Source organism: Carcharodon carcharias, chromosome 21 (genome assembly GCF_017639515.1).
Source record: "Carcharodon carcharias isolate sCarCar2 chromosome 21, sCarCar2.pri, whole genome shotgun sequence".
Lineage (NCBI taxonomy): Eukaryota > Metazoa > Chordata > Chondrichthyes > Lamniformes > Lamnidae > Carcharodon > Carcharodon carcharias.
Window position 1 is genome coordinate 12,289,135 of NC_054487.1, and position 19,706 is coordinate 12,308,840.

At 44.5% G+C, this 19,706-nt stretch overlaps 1 protein-coding gene across 4 annotated transcripts in view; it reads right to left on the reverse strand.

The window, feature by feature from the left end:
* The window catches only part of tmtc1 (transmembrane O-mannosyltransferase targeting cadherins 1), a 183,744-nt gene that overhangs the window by 71,012 nt on the left and 93,026 nt on the right, over positions 1–19,706 (reverse strand). For all 4 annotated transcript variants that reach the window (XM_041215609.1, XM_041215606.1, XM_041215608.1 and 1 more), the window contains one exon: positions 1,572–1,693. In XM_041215609.1, coding sequence (XP_041071543.1) covers positions 1,572–1,693 — 122 coding nt within the window. The remainder of the gene's footprint in view (positions 1–1,571; positions 1,694–19,706) is intronic.

Here is a 19,706-nt window from a genome sequence, read left to right on the forward strand (position 1 = left end):
ACATAATCTTAAAATTGGAGCAAGGCCCAGGACTGAAAGCAGGAAACACTTTTTCCACACAAAGCACATTAGAATCTGGAACTCACTCCCCCAAATGGATTTGAGTGCTGGGTTAATTGAATTTTTAAAGACTGAGAATGATAGATTTTTGTTAGACTAGGATACCAAGGAATAATGAGAAAAGCAGGATAAATGAAGTTGATGTACAGATCAGCCGTGATCAAACTGAATGGTAATAGAGGCCCAGAGGGCTCATTGTCCTCCCCCAATTCCTCTGCTTCCAATCTCGGCTGTGAGGATCCACAAGGAATTGAATAGCAGGTACCGTGCTTTATAATTTAAGAATTTAGAAACAGAAGTAGGTCATTGAATCCCTCGAGCTTTGTTCTGCCATTTAATAAGAGCATTGACCTAACCTCATATGCTCTGCTGTCAATTTCTACTGATTCCATACACACACTGGCATTCAGTAATCAGCACAATTTAGCATGGGGCTTGCTAAACAGATACATCAAATCCTACAGTTCCTCTGAAACAGCTGTAGAAACTCCCTCTGCCCAAACCACACCCAGCCCCCCTCCCCCTCCCCCTCAAACCCCCACTGCCTCACTTTCTGGCTATCCACCCTCCCCTGCTGACACTATGGCCAGAAATTTCCCCCATCGGGGAGGGAGGGGGGGGTGTTGTGCGGGGTGGGTGGGGGTGGGCGCGAACCCGATCGGGACCCCTAATTGGGTCCGCGCCGCCATTTTACGTGGGCGAGCCTAGTGTGAAGCACACCCGGAAGCGCTGAGTGCTCCCTGTGCAGGCGGGGGAGGGATTCCGAGTGGTTCCCTGCACTCCTTCACACATGCGTGCGAAAGAGCACTGAGATCTCCCTGAGGCACGGAGGTGCGTCAGGGAGATTTGTTTAGGTTATGGAAATTTGAATAAAGATGGGAAAAAAATTTAAGGGCATGTCACATGATCTGGGACATGTCCATTATTTACTTCCAAAATTTTCACTTAAATAATAAACTATTCATGAAACCTCGTCCCGCCCGGGGATGAGGTTTCATGAAAAATGTGAAGGCCGCCTGGGTTCTCCGCCTGCCACCAACCTTAAGGTTGGACGGGCAGCTCCGTTAAATACTTTAATTACTTGTTAACAGGCCTTAATAGGCCTTTGACAGCTCAGTGGGCATGCAGCCGACTAGGTTGCACACCCGCTGAACTGAATATCTGAATGACGTGCGGTGAGGTCAGGATGTCTGCCTGACATCACCGCATGACCACCATCCACCCCCCCCCCCCCCCCCCCCCCCCCACCCTCCCCCCCACCACCACCACACCTCCACCCCACCCCCCCGCTCGCGGACAGGAAAATGCTGCCCTGTGAATCTTTCACCAAACACTACTTTTTGTGCACCATCTAATGTGGAAGGGTGATGACAAGGTTTGGATAATCTCTCCACCACCCTAAACAGATTGAGCTACATATGTTACTCAGAAGAAGCACTGGGTTACCACCAGCCTACGTGCTAATGATCCATGTCATAGAGCGCAACAATAACTCATCAGACAGTCCTTACCTGGGCATGTACAGCACCCGCTCTGCCACCACAAACCCCACTCGGAAAAACAGGTTGCTGGCAGGAATGAATGGGAAGACAAGGAACAGCAAGCCCACTAAAACCTCTCTGTGTTTCAGTCTCTGTGAGGGTGGTGGGGGGGGGGGGGGTGGGTGTGGAGGGAAAGGAGGGGAGAAAATGGTCAATTCATTGTCAAATTTATCAAAGTGTGTGTAAAAATAAAGAAAGATGCAGGTCATCAATTTATTCGCACACTCAATCAAATAGTCTTCTTTGTAAACCAATCACCTCACCACGATGAAATATGTTCATTACTTGCTCTGGTGGGGGAATCCAGATCAAGGTTTGGGGCCTCGGTTAACTCACTCACCTGAATGATGGCAGCCCAGGCAGTGCAGCACTCCCTCAGTCCTGCACACAGCTTAAATTATGTGGTCAAATCTGTAGAGTGGAGCATAAGTCATAGCCCATGATCCTGTGCTCCCACTGAGCCAATGTTGGCAAGGCTAACAAAGCTTGGCTTCTGTTTGGTTGATCCACATGGGGCAATGACCCAAACCTATTAGATCCCTCCCTTTGAAGACAAGGCCCTCAACTATGTTTCTGAGCTGGACAACCCAGGGCAATGCCACCAAAATAGCTTCGCCTCCAAAGGCTTCTTTTCCTCCCTGGCTTTACCAACAGCTATAATTGTACTAAAATGTGTTCCCCTGTGAGGAATGCATAAACTGTACAAGGATTTCACATCATGACCGCATTCTTTTTACCCGAGTAACAAATAGAAGTAGAATGTAAATCAAGGAAATTTAGAAAAAATACTGGAGGATGAACTGTATCTCGGCAAGGAGTCAACATCTCCAAGGGAGGACAGAATAGTGGATAGGCGGAAAAAAATTAAAAACCGTAACTGCTTTTATTGAATTAAACATGAACATAGGGCTGAAAATGTGGATTACTAGTCAGTAACATAGCCATTATACCTACCCATAACTGCTTCCAAAATGTACACCTACCATTGAGGCCTTTGACCTCAGCCAGAAAAAAAAACATAACTTTAATTGAAGCTTTCTTCTGGCAAAGCCAAGGAGTTAAGCGCATTTAGTTTGTGCAGAGATTATCCTGTTGTAGTGCACACAGTCAGAAAGCAGAATTACTTTTTGAACTGCATCCATGATTGGTAAAACTCCAAACTAGTTGGCCCAAAAGACTACCACTTCCAGAAACGGTCGGCTCATGTCAAAATTCCGGCTGCAATCATGCCGGAGCCATGAATTTTGGAAAGCAGTACCTTTCTCTCCATAGCAACAGCCAGCAAGATCCTGAAGAATACAGGAGTAACGTAACCGTGAAGCGCATCACATTGTCACAAAAAATCTAACATCTCACTAATTTTCTGTATGAAAGGAAATCTTCTATCCTTTATGGTCTGGACTACATTTGGCTCTACTCCTACCGCTCAAGCCTGAGTCTTAACTACCCTCTGGAATAGCCTAGCAATAACAACAACTATAATTTGTGGAGTGGCTTTAACATAGCGAAACAAGCCAAGGCACTTCAAAGGAACGTTACCAAACATAATTTGACACTGAGCCACTCGAGGAGATATTAGGACTGGTGAACAAAAATTTGAGCAAAAATGCAGGTGTTCAGGAGAGTCTCACAGGAGGAAAAGAGGGAGGCAGACACACAGAGAGAATCAGGAAATTAATTCAAGAGCTTAGAGCCTGGACAGCGATTGGAAGGAGTGAGGTGAAGGAGGGACTTGAGCACAATTATGACAATTTTAAACCCGTTTTGTTGCCAAACCAGGAGCCAATGTAGTCAGTGGGCACAGGGGTGATTGACAAACAGGATTTGGTGCAAGGAAGGCACGTTATTGGATCAAACCACGACAGCAATGCAAGGCAGCAGTGCACCATCACATTCTGAGGACGACGAGGGAAATGCAATATATGCCAACCTTGCCTGCAATGCCACATTCCAAGGTTTTTTTTTAAAGTCTGCTGTTTTTAAACATTATTACCAGGTCTAGCTCCAGGATTTTGGTGTTTCAGTTAATTCAATGTTCAGGACACAAGAAAGAAAATAGGGAAATTGCAACATTTTTGAGAGAATTCTTTTTTTACTCATATCTATTTTTCATTTCATGCCAGGAACGGAAAGGCATCAATATAAGATAACCACTGAGCGAACACAGAGGTTCAGAGAATTTCTTATTGAGTGTCACAAATGCGTAATTATGATATTACAGATTTTAAAAGCAACTATTCTAAAGATACGTTACTGTCTTCGAACCTTTACATTGAGTTTAAAGGCCTTTTTCAAAATGGAAGTATGAACAGGCAACATGGCACCTTTCTGTGTTAGTTCAAACCTTGTCAAGACTCATTTCTCTAGAGAAGGCGATGAAGAATCATTAAAATGCAAAAGACTCCTCCAGAGATGTCCATTGTATCCTCTAAAAGATGTGAAAAAACCTTGGCTTTTGAGAGAACAGGAGACAGGAAGGGATTTCAAAGGGCCTCAACATATTTCATTTCTTTGCTTCGTGGAACAATCATTCATCAAAATTGACATTGCAGCCATTTCATTCTTGGCTGTGATAAAGACAGACTACAAAAGCCATGTGGGCAGAACCTCCAGGAAGGACTCTGAGAGCTATCATCAGAGGGGTTTTCTCTCTTCCATCGGGAGTCAGGAAGGAAGGTGTTAAGAAACTAACTGCTATTCTGCAGAAAGAATCCACAGGACTACGAGGTCCAAGAAATCTACTCTCTCCCCCGAAACATGCTTGACCTGCTGAGTCCACCTCAAAAAGGCAAACACTGACTAGTCAACTGCAGAAGCCATCACAGCTGCTAGACCTAACCTCAAGGCTCAACCCCTTCACTTCAGAAAGGTGTGCAAGCAATGAAACCTCAAAGAGTTTGATCTGAAATTAATCTTCAAGTGTATTTTTCTCTTTATCTGCATTTCAATCTTTGTATCTGTATTTTAGTCAATAACTTTATCACTTTTACTTAAGTAACTTCCAGCAGTAGTTTTGTGATAAGTTAACCTTTATCTTGATTAAGACCAAAGCGTTGCTGCTGGTTAATTTTAACTTGAAGCATTTGCAAATTTAAAAAGGGGGGGCTACACACACATGGGCACACAAACACACAACAAATTCTTCCTGTCTCCTGTTCTCTCAAAAGCCAAGGCTTTTTCACATCTTTTAGAGGATACAATGGACATTTCTGAAGGAGTCTTTTCTATGGTCACAACATTGAGATACGCTGAAGAAGGTAGTTAGGACAAGGAATATCCCTACCAGAAACCAGTGGGGGAATCAGAATTCAGAACAAGAAAGCAGAGAATCACTTGAAATTAGAAATGTACACTGGGCATGGGGAGTGAGATTGCAATCAAGTGGATAGCTGTCTCTCAGAATAGCCTCCTTCTTTGCTGTTAAAACTTTAATGATTCTATGTCCAATATCCAGTTGCCCTGTGTACACATTCGAAATCAATGAGAATTGCAATAAGAATTCATCATCTCAGAGCTCAGTTTCATCAAACAGCAGCAGTAAATGTCTCAAGGTTAAAGATACTTATTTTTGTTGAATATCTATTTTCACCTTAGGCCCCCTCCCAGAAGAGTCACCCGCCAGCCACGACTGAGCTCAGAGACAAGCTCCATCAGTCATTTTTATTGTCAATCTGCTTGGCATTATAATCTTCAGGTTCAGTTAAGCCAGACTTGGCAGTTAGCTTGTGGAGACTATGAAATGCTTGTTGTCGCTTCAGCAGGTATAGCTCCCAGTAACCGGCTCTTATTACAGGGAGCAGTGCAAAGCCTTTTGGTGAGCTGCTGGCATTGAAGCTTGAAGATTAGGTTTCAGCTCGAGAGACTCCACACTCTGTTATTGACTTTTGTGGGGTAGCCCTGGAAGATTTAAGATGCACTCCATCACAGTCCATCAGAAATTTTTGCCCGCAATCAATTAAATCAACAGAATTACAGCCTAGGAATGGCTGCACTGCATGATTTATGAATGGACACTGCATTAAACAGAGGCACTTTAGTGCAGCCTTTACCATAAAGCCATATTTCAAGTATCAGCAGCATTTACTACAGGACAGTTCCGTTTGCCTGTTGATAATGAAAAGATTGCCTTCTTTCAGGGATGATGGTGGTGCAGTGGTAATGTCACTGGACCAGAAAGCCCAGGGCTGGGGATAGGGGTTCAAATTCCACCACAGGACAGTTTAGTTTGCCTGTTGATAATGGAATTGCCTGTTTAATGCAGCTGATGGAATTTAAATTCAATTAAATGAGTTGCAGTAATGGCAACCATGAAACCATCATTGATTGTCATGAAAAACCCATCTGGTTCACTAATGTCCTTTAGAGAAAGAAATTGTCATCCTTACCTGGTCTGGCCTACATGTGACCCATAGCATTGTCTGCCCTCAGTTCGGGGCAATTAGGGATGGGCAACAAATGTCGGCCCTGCCAGCAGTGAACTGTGACAGAGTAAAAAAAAAATCCTGGGCCAGTCCATTTGGTGTACATGCCACCCACCCACCATTGGTTCTGTCTTGCCCATCCTTCCTGGAAGGTTATTTCCAAACCATCTTCCCCATCTTAAAAGGTCATTCAAAACTTACCTCTCTGATGTAACATTCAGTAACCTCTATCCCTCCACACCCCTTTTCATTGAGATCTTTCTAATCTTCCTGTAAAAAGCCTGGGAAGGTTTGTTCACCTGATGGGTACCATACACATACCGGATGCTATTTATTCAGCTCCACCTTTTGAAGTTCAACAATGACGAGCAATAACACAAGGGTCATCGGAGACATATACTACAAAGAGATAGAGAGACAGAAGGGAGAGGCAGGAGAGAGAGAGAGAAAAACACAAAGGCAAAGGGCAGGATCCTCCTGGTCCCATTGAAGCTGGAATCAAGAGGACTGTCAGAGACAGAAGTGTTGATTCAGACGGATTAGTGCTTCCGACCCCAGGCAATCTTCCCAGGGGCAGGTCATCACCTGCAGAGATAAAAACAAAAAAACTGCGGATGCTGGAAATCCAAAACAAAAACAGAATTACCTGGAAAAACTCAGCAGGTCTGGCAGCATCGGCGGAGAAGAAAAGAGTTGACGTTTCGAGTCCTCATGACCCTTCGACAGAACTTGAGTTCGAGTCCAGGAAAGAGCTGAAATATAAGCTGGTTTAAGGTGTGTGTGTGGGGGGCGGAGAGATAGAGAGACAGAGAGGTGGAGGGGGTTGGTGTGGTTGTAGCGACAAACAAGCAGTGATAGAAGCAGATCATCAAAAGATGTCAACAACAATAGTACAATAGAACACATAGGTGTTAAAGTTAAAGTTGGTGATATTATCTAAACGAATGTGCTAATTAAGAATGGATGGTAGGGCACTCAAGGTATAGCTCTAGTGGGTTTTTTTTTTATTTTATATAATGGAAATAGGTGGGAAAAGGAAAATCTTTATAATTTATTGGGGAAAAAAAAAAAAGAAGGGGGAAACAGAAAGGGGGTGGGGATGGGGGAGGGGACTCACGACCTAAAGTTGTTGAATTCAACATTCAGTCCGGAAGGCTGTAAAGTCCCTAGTCGGAAGATGAGGTGTTGTTCCTCCAGTTTGCGTTGGGCTTCACTGGAACAATGCAGCAAGCCAAGGACAGACATGTGGGCAAGAGAGCAGGGTGGAGTGTTAAAATGGCAAGCGACAGGGAGGTTTGGGTCATTCTTGCGGACAGACCGCAGGTGTTCTGCAAAGCGGTCGCCCAGTTTACGTTTGGTCTCTCCAATGTAGAGGAGACCACATTGGGAGCAACGAATGCAGTAGACTAAGTTGGGGGAAATGCAAGTGAAATGCTGCTTCACTTGAAAGGAGTGTTTGGGTCCTTGGACGGTGAGGAGAGAGGAAGTGAAGGGGCAGGTGTTGCATCTTTTGCGTGGGCAAGGGGTTGTGCCATAGGAGGGGGTTGAGGAGTAGGGGGTGATGGAGGAGTGGACCAGGGTGTCCCGGAGGGAGCGATCCCTACGGAATGCCGATAAGGGGGGTGAAGGGAAGATGTGTTTGGTAGTGGCATCATGCTGGAGTTGGCGGAAATGGCGGAGGATGATCCTTTGAATGCGGAGGCTGGTGGGGTGATAAGTGAGGACAAGGGGGACCCTATCATGTTTCTGGGAGGGAGGAGAAGGAGTGAGGGCGGATGCGCGGGAGATGGGCCGGACACGGTTGAGGGCCCTGTCAACGACCGTGGGTGGAAAACCTCGGTTAAGGAAGAAGGAGGACATGTCAGAGGAACTGTTTTTGAATGTAGCATCATCGGAACAGATGCGACGGAGGCGAAGGAACTGAGAGAATGGGATGGAGTCCTTACAGGAAGTGGGGTGTGAGGAGCTGTAGTCGAGATAGCTGTGGGTGTCGGTGGGTTTGTAATGGATATTGGTGGACAGTCTATCACCAGAGATTGAGACAGAGAGGTCAAGGAAGGGAAGGGAAGTGTCAGAGATGGACCACGTGAAAATGATGGAGGGGTGGAGATTGGAAGCAAAATTAATAAATTTTTCCAAGTCCTGACGAGAGCATGAAGCAGCACCGAAATAATCATCGATGCACCGGAGAAAGAGTTGTGGAAGGGGGCCGGAGTAGGACTGCAACAAGGAATGTTCCACATACCCCATAAAGAGACAGGCATAGCTGGGGCCCATGCGGGTACCCATAGCCACACCTTTTATTTGGAGGAAGTGAGAGGAGTTGAAGGAGAAATTGTTCAGTGTGAGAACAAGTTCAGCCAGACGGAGGAGAGTAGTGGTGGATGGGGATTGTTCGGGCCTCTGTTCGAGGAAGAAGCTAAGGGCCCTCAGACCATCCTGGTGGGGGATGCCTGCAGAACTGCCTGGCAGCAGCAGGTAGCCAATCAACATATTGAAATGACCCTTTGTGAGCTACATGGGCACATGACTAGAATCGTCATAGTGACGGATAGGATCCCTTCAAGGCCCAAGCCTGGCAAGCATGTCTAGGCAACTTTGATCAGTAGGACACCAGCTGCTGCTGCCGTTTATTTAATTAAATTCATTACCTCTTTAGAGGGTGCTTCAAGGTGCCCTTGAGCGCTCCGTCTGACAGTGGCAACGACTCTTCCAATGCTGCAGGCCCTCTGATTGGGTCTACAGTCTCAGGAACCTGCCCACCATCCTTAGTTGGTCATCAGACCCTGAGGCAGCTCCTATTATTTTAACAGGAAGATCTCCCAGGCAGCCACCTTGATAGTGGAGTGGAATCAGGGCCTGGAAATGGTCTGAACTCAGATTCATATCCTAACAATGTAAGATTCTACAGAGAGAGAGAGAGAGAGAGAGGATACACTGTGAGAGGAAAAGAAAAATAGACAAAAAGAGTTCAACAAAAATAGAGAAAAGGAGAAGCAAATAGAAAGAGATAAACACTAATGGACTCATAGAAATAGAAAGAGATGTTACAAAACAAATGAAGAGAGACAGACAGAATAAATTGCCACTGACTGACCACTGATTACAACATAATCTGTCGGACATTCACCTTTCACAATCACAATCTATGTTTTTTTGCTATTTAACTCATGTTATGCTTGAAGGGCTGTAATAACCCAGGCCTGCAGCTCACGCCAATTTCCTGATCTCAGCTTTACTGGCAAGAAGACACACAAACCAACGTCTTGGCATTTTCCCCAGGGAAAGAGGGAAGAGATGTTACCCTGTGTCATCCTCAATCTACCCTCCTGGTGTCAGGCATTTCTATGAAGGCTGGAGAGCTGGTTGCCAGCTCGCCTCGTCAGCGGAGGATGATGCATTTTCATTTGGCAGGAGGAAGGAAGATTTTATACATACGGCAGCTGACCTCAAAACCAAATTAACTCATAGCTTGTGATTTGCCAAATGAAGAAAATATAATAACTTCATTGTAAATTAGGGAGGTGAAACTCAGCCAGAGCTCCAGTTTGCTATCCAGCAGTGTCAATAAGGACAGGATTTAGCAAATGAATTGCCTGTCAACTTTTAAGGTCAAGGCTCACAACAATTTGTAATTTTATAGCGCCTTATATAGAAATTAAGATGTTGCGGGACCAGGGTTCAATGTATGTCAGTGACACAGGGGTAATGGATGAACTAGACTTGGGGAGAGTTGGGACATGAAGCTCAGCTAAAACTCTGGCACCTGGATAGAATCCTGAAATGGTTACATCATCACAGAAGGCCATTTGGCTTGTTGCCTCTGTGCCATCACTTTGCTCGAGCAACTCAAACATAGGAGGCCAGTCAGAGAGCACTGGAATAGTCACATCTGGGGATAACAGAAGCACAAATGAGGGTTTCTGCAGCAGATGGGTTGAGGCAAGGACAATGTTACAGGTCAGAAGCTCAGGGTCAAATCAGACACTGGGGACACTAACAGTCTGGTTCAACCTAATGTATGAATAATAGTCACTTGGAAAAGGGCTTTCGGAACTGTACCTGAGCAAGGAGTCAGTGATTTTGAGAGAGATGAAGATACTGTCAGAAAAAGTAAAGGATTTACATTCATTCTTCAACTCAACTTTGACATCTTTCAAAACTGCACTCAACATTATCTGTCTTCCAATAAATAAGTGGCATTTGCAATCTACAAGAATCATCAAGTGTGGAATATGGAGATCGATTAGCTCCAGGTTCTTATGAAAACTGCACATTTACATTGTGCCCCAGCAGCTAATGAGACAGACAGCCAAGGAGAGAATTAGAAAGCCTGCAGCGTATCTATTCCCAATCATTGTTTCCTTGTCCAATTAATGAGAGGCTTTTTACCAAATTACATTTTTCATACAAGCCCATCCCTGACTCACTTTGTCCTTAGTTAATTATTTAGTCACTAATGAAAGGGCTTGTCTTTCACATGAATGGAAATATAAGGAAGTGAAGGCAGTAGTGGCAGGCTTCCATCTCGTAAGATGATAGTTTGTGTCATGGTAGTCAACTCTGTTAAGCATTGCCTGATATGGCTCAGGAACTCCCCTCTGGCATGAGCTCTGCTGCATTTACTGCAGAGGAAGACAGTGAAGGCAGCAGTACAGAAGCTACAGTATTAACAAAGCACCATCAATATCACAGCTACTGCTTTCAAACATGAAATATATGCGTGTGCAATCACACAATTGGTGCTAACAGTCATTACGACAATTCAACAACACTGCCATGCTTCTGTTGGTAAAGGCAGGGTGTAGCTGATACTTACAGACAAAAAGTTTTGGTCCTTGGTTTGCTCAACCTCTATAACCTCCTCCTGCCCCATAATCCTTCACAATCCTCCAACTGTCACCTTCCTTCACCTTACCTCTGGCAACTATGTCTTCAGTGGTCTGGAACCCACGCACTGGAATTCCCTTCATACAACTTCTGTCTTTATGTCTCCTCCTTTAAGATGCTCCGTAAAGTCTCACACTTTGATCAACTTTTGGTCACCTAGCCTATGTCTCTTTTGTTGGCTCATGTAAATTTTGTTTGATAATGTTCCTGTGAATCACCTTGGGTCATTTTACTACATTAAGAGTGCTAGAAAAATGTAGGTTATTGTTCTGAGTTACAACACCTCAGCCAGGACAGCAATTTTAGCACTGCCATTGGTCCCTGGGCCCCTGGGTGAAAGAGGGGGTTCAGGAGAGAAGAAATCAGCCAAGGTTCCTGCTGTATAGTGACTTTGGCTGCAAACCAGATGTGCTGCAGACACCAGGTGTGGACAAATTCAGGCCTGCCCAGCTACAGGTGTCAGTTGTCAGGGTCAGTGGTAGCGCTTATGTCTGTGAGCCAGAAGGTGGTGGCTTCATAATCCCATTCCAGAGACTCAAGCCTAAAATCTAAGCCTACATCTCGGCGCATTACTGAGGCAATGCTGCACTGCTTGAACTGGATCCATTCAGGACCAGACATAAAACTGTGGCCTCTCTAGTGGATGTAAAAGATCTGGCACTTTGGGAAGAAAAGTAGAGGTGTTTTCCTCCGTTTTCTGGTCAAAAACTAGACATCAAACAAAACCATTACAAATATTTCAGTCATTTATTTCATTGCTGTTTGAGGGGCCTTGTGTATAAATTGGCTGTCACGTTTCCCTACATTACAGCACGTGACACTTCAGTAACTACTTCAATGGCTGGGTTGCCCTGAGGTTGTGAATGGTGCTATACAAATGCAAGTACTTACTTTTAGATTTTCTGTTGACACTGTGTTAAGGCTCCTACTTGAAGAACAGGTAAGCGGGCTAATGGGTAGCCCTCCTCCAAACTCAATGGGAGCCAACTTTTCTTTTAATTCATTCACAGGATGTGGGCTTCGCTGGCTAGGCCAGCATTTATTGCCCATCCCTAATTGCCCTTGAGAAGGCGGTGGTGAGCTGCCTTCTCGAACCGCTGCAGTCCATGTGGTGTAGGTACACCCACAGTGCTGTTAGGGAGGGAGTTCCAGGATTTTGACCCAGCGACAGTGAAGAAACGACAATATATTTCCAAGTCAGGATGATATGTGGCTTAGAAGGGAACTTCTAGGTTGTGGGTTTCACATATATTTGCTGCCTTTGTCCTTCTAGATCGTAGTGGTCATGGGTTTGGAAAGTGATGTCGAAGGAGCCTTGGTGAATTCCTGCAGTGCACCTTGCAGATGGTACACACTGCTGCTGCTGTGTGTGTGGGTGGTGGAGGGAATGAATGTTTGTGGATGGTGCCAGTCAAGCGGACTCTTTTGTCCTGGACAGTGTCAAGCTTCTTGAGTGTTGTAGGAGCTACACTTGTCCAGGCAAGTGGGGAGTGTTCCATCCCGCTCCTGACTTGTGCCTTGTAGATGGTGGACAGGCTTTGGGGAGTCAGGAGGTGGGTTACTCATCACAGGATTTCTAGCCTCTGACCTGCTCTTGTAGCAACAGTATTTATATGGCTAGTTCAGTTCAGTTTCTGGTCAATGGTAGCCCCCAGGATGTTGATAGTGAGGGATTCAGTGATGGTAATGCCATTGAACATCAATGAGTGATGGTTGGATTCTCTCTTGTTGGAGATGGTCATTGCCTGACACTTGTGTGGTGCGAATGTTACTTGCCACTTGTCAACTCAAGCTGGATATTGTCCAGGTCTTGCTGCACTTGGACATGGACTGCTTCTGTATCTGAGGAGTTGCGAATGGTGCTGAACGTTGTGAAATCATCAGCGAACATCGCCACTTCTGACCTTATGATGGAAGGAAGGTCTTGATGAAGCAGCTGAAGATGGTTGGGCCGAGGACACTACCCTGAGGAACTCCTGCAGTGATGTCCTGGAGCTGAGATGATTGACCTCCAACAACCACAACCATCTTCCTTTGTGCTAGGTATGACTCCAACCAGTGGAGAGTATTACCCCTGATTCCCATTGACTCCAGTTTTGCTAGGGCTCCTTGATGCCACATTCGGTCAAATGCTGCCTTGACTTGGGGCAGTCATTCTCACCTCACTTCTGGAGTTCAGCTCTTCTTTCCATGTTTGAGCCAAGGCTGTAATGAGGTCAGGAGCTGAGTGGCCCTGGCGAAACCCAAACTGAGAATCAGTGAGCAGGTTATTGCTGAGCAAGTGCTGCTTGATAGCACTGTTGATGACCCTTTCCATTACTTTACTGAAGATGGAGAGTAGATTGATGGGGCGGTAATTGGCTGGGTTAGATTTGTCCTGCTTTTGTGTACAGGACATATCTGGGCAATTGTCCACATAGCCGGGTAGATGCCAGTGCTGTAGCTGTACCGGAACAGCTTGGCTAGGGGCGTGACAAGTTCTGGAGCACAAGCATTCAGTACTATTGCCGGAATATTGTCAAGGCCCATAGCCTTTGCAGTATCCAGTGCCTTCAGCCATTTCTTGATATCATGTGGAGTGAATCGAATTGGCTAAAGACTGGCATCTGTGATACTGGGGAACTCTGGAGGAGACCGAGATGGATCATCCACTCAGTGCTTCTGGCTGAACATTGTAGCAAATGTTTCAGCCTTATCTGTTGCACTGATGTGCTGGGCTCCTCCAGCATTAAGGTTGGGGATACTTGTGGAGCCTCCTCCTCCAGTGAGTTGTTTAATTGTCCACCACCATTCACAACCGAATGTGAGAGGACTGTAGAGCTTAGATCTGATCCGTTGGTTGTAGGATCACTTAGCTCTGTCTATCACTTGCTGCTTATGCTGTTTGGCATGCAAGTAATCCTGTGTTATAGCTTCACCAGGTTGACAACTCATTTTTAGGTATGCCTGGTGCTGCTCCTGGCATGCCCTCCTGCACTCTTCATTGAACCAAGGTTGATACCCTGGCTTGATGGTAATGATAGAGTGGGGGATATGCCAGGCCATAAGGTTACAGATTGTGTTCCAATATAATTCTGCTGCTGCTGATGGCCCACAGAGCCTCATGAATGCCCAGTCTTCAGTTGCTAGATCTGTTCAAAATCTAACCCATTTAGCACGATGATAGTGCCACACAACATGATGGAGGGTATCCTCAATGTAAAGCCAGGATTTCGCCTCCATAACCACTGTTCAGTTGTCACTCCTATTGATACTGTCATGGACAGATGCATCTGCGGCAGGCAGGTTGGTGAGGATGAGGTCAAGTATGTTTTTCCATCTTGTTGGTTCCCTCACCACCTGCCGCAGACCCAGTCTAGCAGCTTTAAGACTCAGCCAGCTCACTCAGTACTGGTGGTCCCGAGCCTGTCTTGGTGGTGGACATTGAAATCCCCACCCAGAGTACATTCTGCGTCCTTGCCAACCTCAGTGCCTCCTCCAAGTGGTGTTTCTTCGACCCTCAGGCTCAATGGATTCTACCGGTACTTCCAAACCAAGGGGAGTTCCTTCTACATGTGCTGCAGACTCCAAAGGGAATGCTTGGTGCATCCTTTCTTGTAGATCTGTTTCCATTTTCCTGAGGTGATCTACATGTCTCCTAACTATCCAACCTTTGACCGAAATGTGATAGGAAAGCGTTCCTGTCACTACACTAATTTCACCCTGATAGCCATTTGGGCCCATCTCCAAAGTTCTTTGCAAAAACTGTGTCTTAAATAGTGAAGTTTCTTTCACGACTGTGGTAATCATGTCTGTTTATCTGGGCCTCCTGACTTCTCTCTACCCTCCCCCCGAATTCAGCCTTATGAGAGTCAAACATGTTCTGAGATGTCTCTTCATCAATAACTCTGCGGGGTCAATACCGGTGTTTGTGTGTGGCATAGTCCCGTAGCTGAGTAGGAAACATGATAATCTAGATGCAATAGAGTCACCATCCAGTTTTTTAATTCTGGACTTGGTCTGGACTGCCCTCTCGGCTAAACCATTGGGTGCAGGGTGGGATGGCGAGGTCTTAAGATGTGTAGTGCAATTGAGACTTGTAAATCTTTGGAATTCCCCGCTGGTGAATGCCGCTCCATTATCAGACACTATTATCTCTGGTAACCCGTGTATCACAAAACTCTGACACAATCTGTCTATGGTGGCAGCAGATGTGGGTGATCACACCTCATACACATCCATCCACTTCGAGTGAACGTCTATAATCAAGGGGAACATTGTGCCCAAAAAAGGCCCCACATAGTTAATGTGGGGCCAGACCCTTGGCCTTCCTGGCCATTCCCAGGGATGCAGTGGAGCAGAAGGGGGAATTTGTGTACCTGATGGCATTGCATGCAGCTCTTGAGTAAGTTTTCGATTTCTACTTTTTTGCTTAAAATTTTGTCTCAACCTGTCTTTACAATGTTGCATAATGTGTCCATTATGCTGGCAGTAGAAACACTCAATTGTTTTAAATTGTCGTTCGCTTGCAGGCTGTCTGATTCCATTTCTGCCGTTATTATTGTGGGTTTTCTCTGTTAAATCATTGCTTTTTGCTGGTCTGTCAATGGTGGTTGTTTCCCGCCTCTCAGTGGAGCCCTGCGCTTTCACACCATTTGTAACCGGTGCTTCCCTCCTGACGTGAAGGACAGTGCTATTTTGTGCTCCCTTGAATGCTTCTGAATCCCTGACTGTGCTCTCCATTGCCAACGCCAACTTCAGTGCCTTGCTGAAGTCTAACACCCTTTTTTGAATAGCATCTTCGTTAATCCCACATACTAACTGGTCTCTCAACATGAAGTTAATCGACATCCCAAACTCACAGTGCTCTGTCAGTTATTTTAAGGCTGCTACATAGCAAGCGCCTGTCTCTCCAGGGGCACAGCACCTCAAATTAAATTTAAAACGCTGCTTTGTTACTGAGGAATTCGGCTGAAAGTGGCTTTTCACAAGGTTTACCAACTCACCAAAGCTCTTGGACTGTGGGCCATTGGGTGCCTTCAGACTATGAATTAGGCCATATGTTTTACTGCCACCTGTCGATAAGAGAATCTTCTTTTGTTGGCCAAAAAGAAGAACACTTCTATAATGTGACCAGTCATCAGCAGTTTGACCAAGCAATTCGATAGGGCAAAACTGTGGCACACGGGAGGGAGATAACTTCGATGACTATGGTGAGGGCTGTACTTGCAATTGCCCTGCAAAGCACGGCTGATTCACTTCAGTGGAATTTTTCCAGCTTTCCTCGGCGTTGTCAACTGGTTGTGTTTTGCCTTGTCACCAGTTGGTATGTTCCTTCTGTCGAGTCGCTTTGCTCAGTGAACACGGTTGCACGCCTATCTACCCAGTGAGTGAGTTGGTAAGCAATATACTGCAGACGCACAGACCAACATAAGATGAAGCTCGTGCTGTTTATTAACACAAGTAACAGGGCACTAATGCAACATGTACTTCTCAAACCAGGCCCTATTCTAAACTACTGATTAACATTGTAGCCCACACTACACAGCAGTTGGGTAATACAGTCACGTGGTCAATCTGCTCACATTCTATTAAAGGTGTATTGCACCTCAGATTACCACAAGGGGATAATAGGATGGCTGGCCAAAGCTTGATCAAATAGGTGGGATTTAAGGATCGCCTTAAAGGATAGAGAGGTGGAGAGATAAAAGAGGTTTAGGGAGGGAACTCCTAAGCATGGGGGTCATTAGCTGAAGGCACGGCCACCAATGGTGGGTTGAAGGGAGTTGGGGGTACTCGAAAGGGCCAAAATAAAAGGAATGGAAAATTTTGGGGAGGGCATGATGTTTGAAGGAGATTGCAGAGAGATAGGGGCGAGGCCATGAAATGATTTAATCATGAGGATGGAAATTTGAAAGTGGAAAAAATGGCAGAGGGAGAAAAGTCCAATGTCATTCAATGAGGACATGAATGATGGGCGAGTCGGATTTGGTGAGGGACAGGACATGGCAATGGCATTTTGGATGAAGCAAAACTTACTGAAGATGGAAGAGAATAAAGAATGCTGTATAGTGCATCATCCATAAAGCACAATGGTAAATTCAAGAAAAAGAACAAAATTAATTGCAAACAGTGAATGCTTTAAACATCAAGAATATCTCTTCTACCTAGAAACAGTATAATAATGTAGTAAACCCCAGGAGTTAGATCATAAACTTTAAAGATGACTTTCTGACCTAGCTGTCTGCTTTTATATTCATATTTGGAAAACAATCACTGGGATAATTTCAGGAAAAACATTTCCCTTTCCCCTTTTAAGATTAAATTACTTTTTCTTCTCAGATTTCCGAGCCAAAATGTATTTCCTTTATTGTTTTCCACTTGCAGTTTCCACTAACAATTAAACAGTGGCAAAAGAACTGTCAGAAAACTGAGATGCTTTCATCCTATTCTGCCCAAGGCAACAACTGCAAAAGCGATGGTAATTGCACATTAGCCACAGAACTTGAGCCGAGATCTTAAGTGCATCCAAAAGGTTCATGCATAGTGCAATGGGACTCATCTATTTTTCAAGTCAACGTAAACTATTCATGCAATGACTGCAGCATAGAGTGCAACCAAAAAAAAACATTTGAGAGCAATGATGCCAAATAATGTTCTCTCAGTACATACAAACATATTAATTAGGAGCAGGAGTAGGCCATTCAGCCCCTCGAGCCTGCTCTGCCATTCAACAAGATCATGGCTGATCTGATTGTAACCTCCCATCTCCCTGCCAATAACCTTTCACCCCCTTGTTTATCTATCTAGCTCTGCCTTAAATATATTCAAAGACTCTTCTTCCACTGCCTTTTGAAGAAGAGAGTTCCAAAGACTCACTGCCCTCTGAGAAAACATTTCTCCTCATCTCTGTCTTAAATGGGCGACCCCTTATTTTTAAACAGTGACCCCTTGTTCTAGATTCTCCCACAAGAGGAAACATCCTCTCCACATCCACCCTGTAAAGACCCCTCAGGATCTTATATGTTTCAATCAAGTCACCCCTTACTCTTCTAAACTCCAGTAGTTACAAGCCTAGCGTGTCCAATCTTTCCTCAACCCGCCCATTCCAGGTATTAGTTTAGTTTACTCTGAACTGCTTCCAATACATTTACATCCTTCCTTAAATAAGGAGACCAATACTGTACACAGTACTCCAGATGTGATCTGTCTAGTGTCCTGTCCAATGAAGCATAACCTCCCTACTTTTGTATTCAACCCCTCACAATAAATGATAATCTACTAGCTTTCCTAACTACTTGCTGTACCTGCATACTAGCCTTTTGTGATTCATGCACTAGGACACCCAAATCCCTCTGCATATCCAAGCTCTGCAATCCCTCACCATTTACATAATATGTTTCTTTTTTATTCTTCTTGCCAACATGTTCCCACATTATACTCCAAATGCCAGATCTTTGCCCACTCATTTATACTATCCATACCCTTTTGTAGCCACCTTGTGTCTTCTTCACAACTTACTTTTCTATCTATCCTTGTGTCATCAGCAAATTTAGCAACTATACCATCTGTCCCCTCATTCAAGTTATGCATATAAATTGTAAAAATTTGTAGCTCCAGCACCAATCCCTGTGGTACACCACTCGTTATATCCTGCCATCCAGAAAAAGACCCATTTACTCTGTTTCCTGTTAGCTAGCCAATCTTCTATCTATGTCAATGTGTTACCCCCTACACCATGAGCTTTTATTTTCCACAATAACCTTTGATGTGGCACCTTATCAAATGGTCTCTGGAAATCTAAACACGGTTCATCCACTGATTCCCCTTTATCCAGAGCACATGTGACACCTTCAAACAACCCCAATAAATTGGTTAAACATGACTTCCCTTGCACAAAACCATGTTGACTCTGCATGATTGCCTTGAATGTTTCTAAATGCCCTGTCATAACAACTTTAATAATAGATTATTTTCCCTATGATAGATGTTAAGCTAGCTGGCCTATAGCTTCCTGCTTTATGTCTCCTTCCCTTTTTGAATAAAGGAGTTACATTTGCTATTTTCCAATCTAATGGAATCTTCTCAGAATCGAAGGAACTTTGGAACATTAAAACCAACCCATTAACTATCTCACTAGCCACTTCATTTAAGGCCCTAGGATGAAGTTTGATGCCATCTTTAACTTTTTAAGGTAACTACGGATGGTAGGTCCTCCCCTTGGAATTCTTCTCTCTATTTGGAATGTATCAAATCTGTGTATTCTAAAATATCCCTTTAAATGTCTGTCACTGTATCTCTATTGACCTATCCTGCAACCTCATTTGCCAGCTCACTTTAGCTAGCTCTGCTTTCATGCCCTCATATTTTCTCTTATTTAAGTTCAAAATGCTAATCTTAGACCCACTCTTCTCTCCCTCAAATTGAATGTAAAATTCAATCATATTATGATTGCGCTACCTTATAGCCTTGTGGGTAGCATGTCGAGTCTGCATTCGTAGATGAAGTTTGAGCACTCGGGGGTTATGCTAGTCCAGTGGTTATGTTATTGGACTAATAATCCAGAAGGCCAGAGTAGTATCCTAGAGAATGTGAGTATAGATCCTGCAATGGTTATTTCAGAAGTTGAATTCAATTCAAAAATTCAATTCAAAAATAATCCAAAAATTTAAATAAACTGGTATCAGAAAGAGTGATCAGAACACTGTTGAATTGTAATAAAACCCAACTGGTTCATGGGGTTTGTTTTAGGAGAAAATGGTTTTTTGACTCATTCATGGGATGTGGGCCAGCATTTATTACCCATCCCTAATTC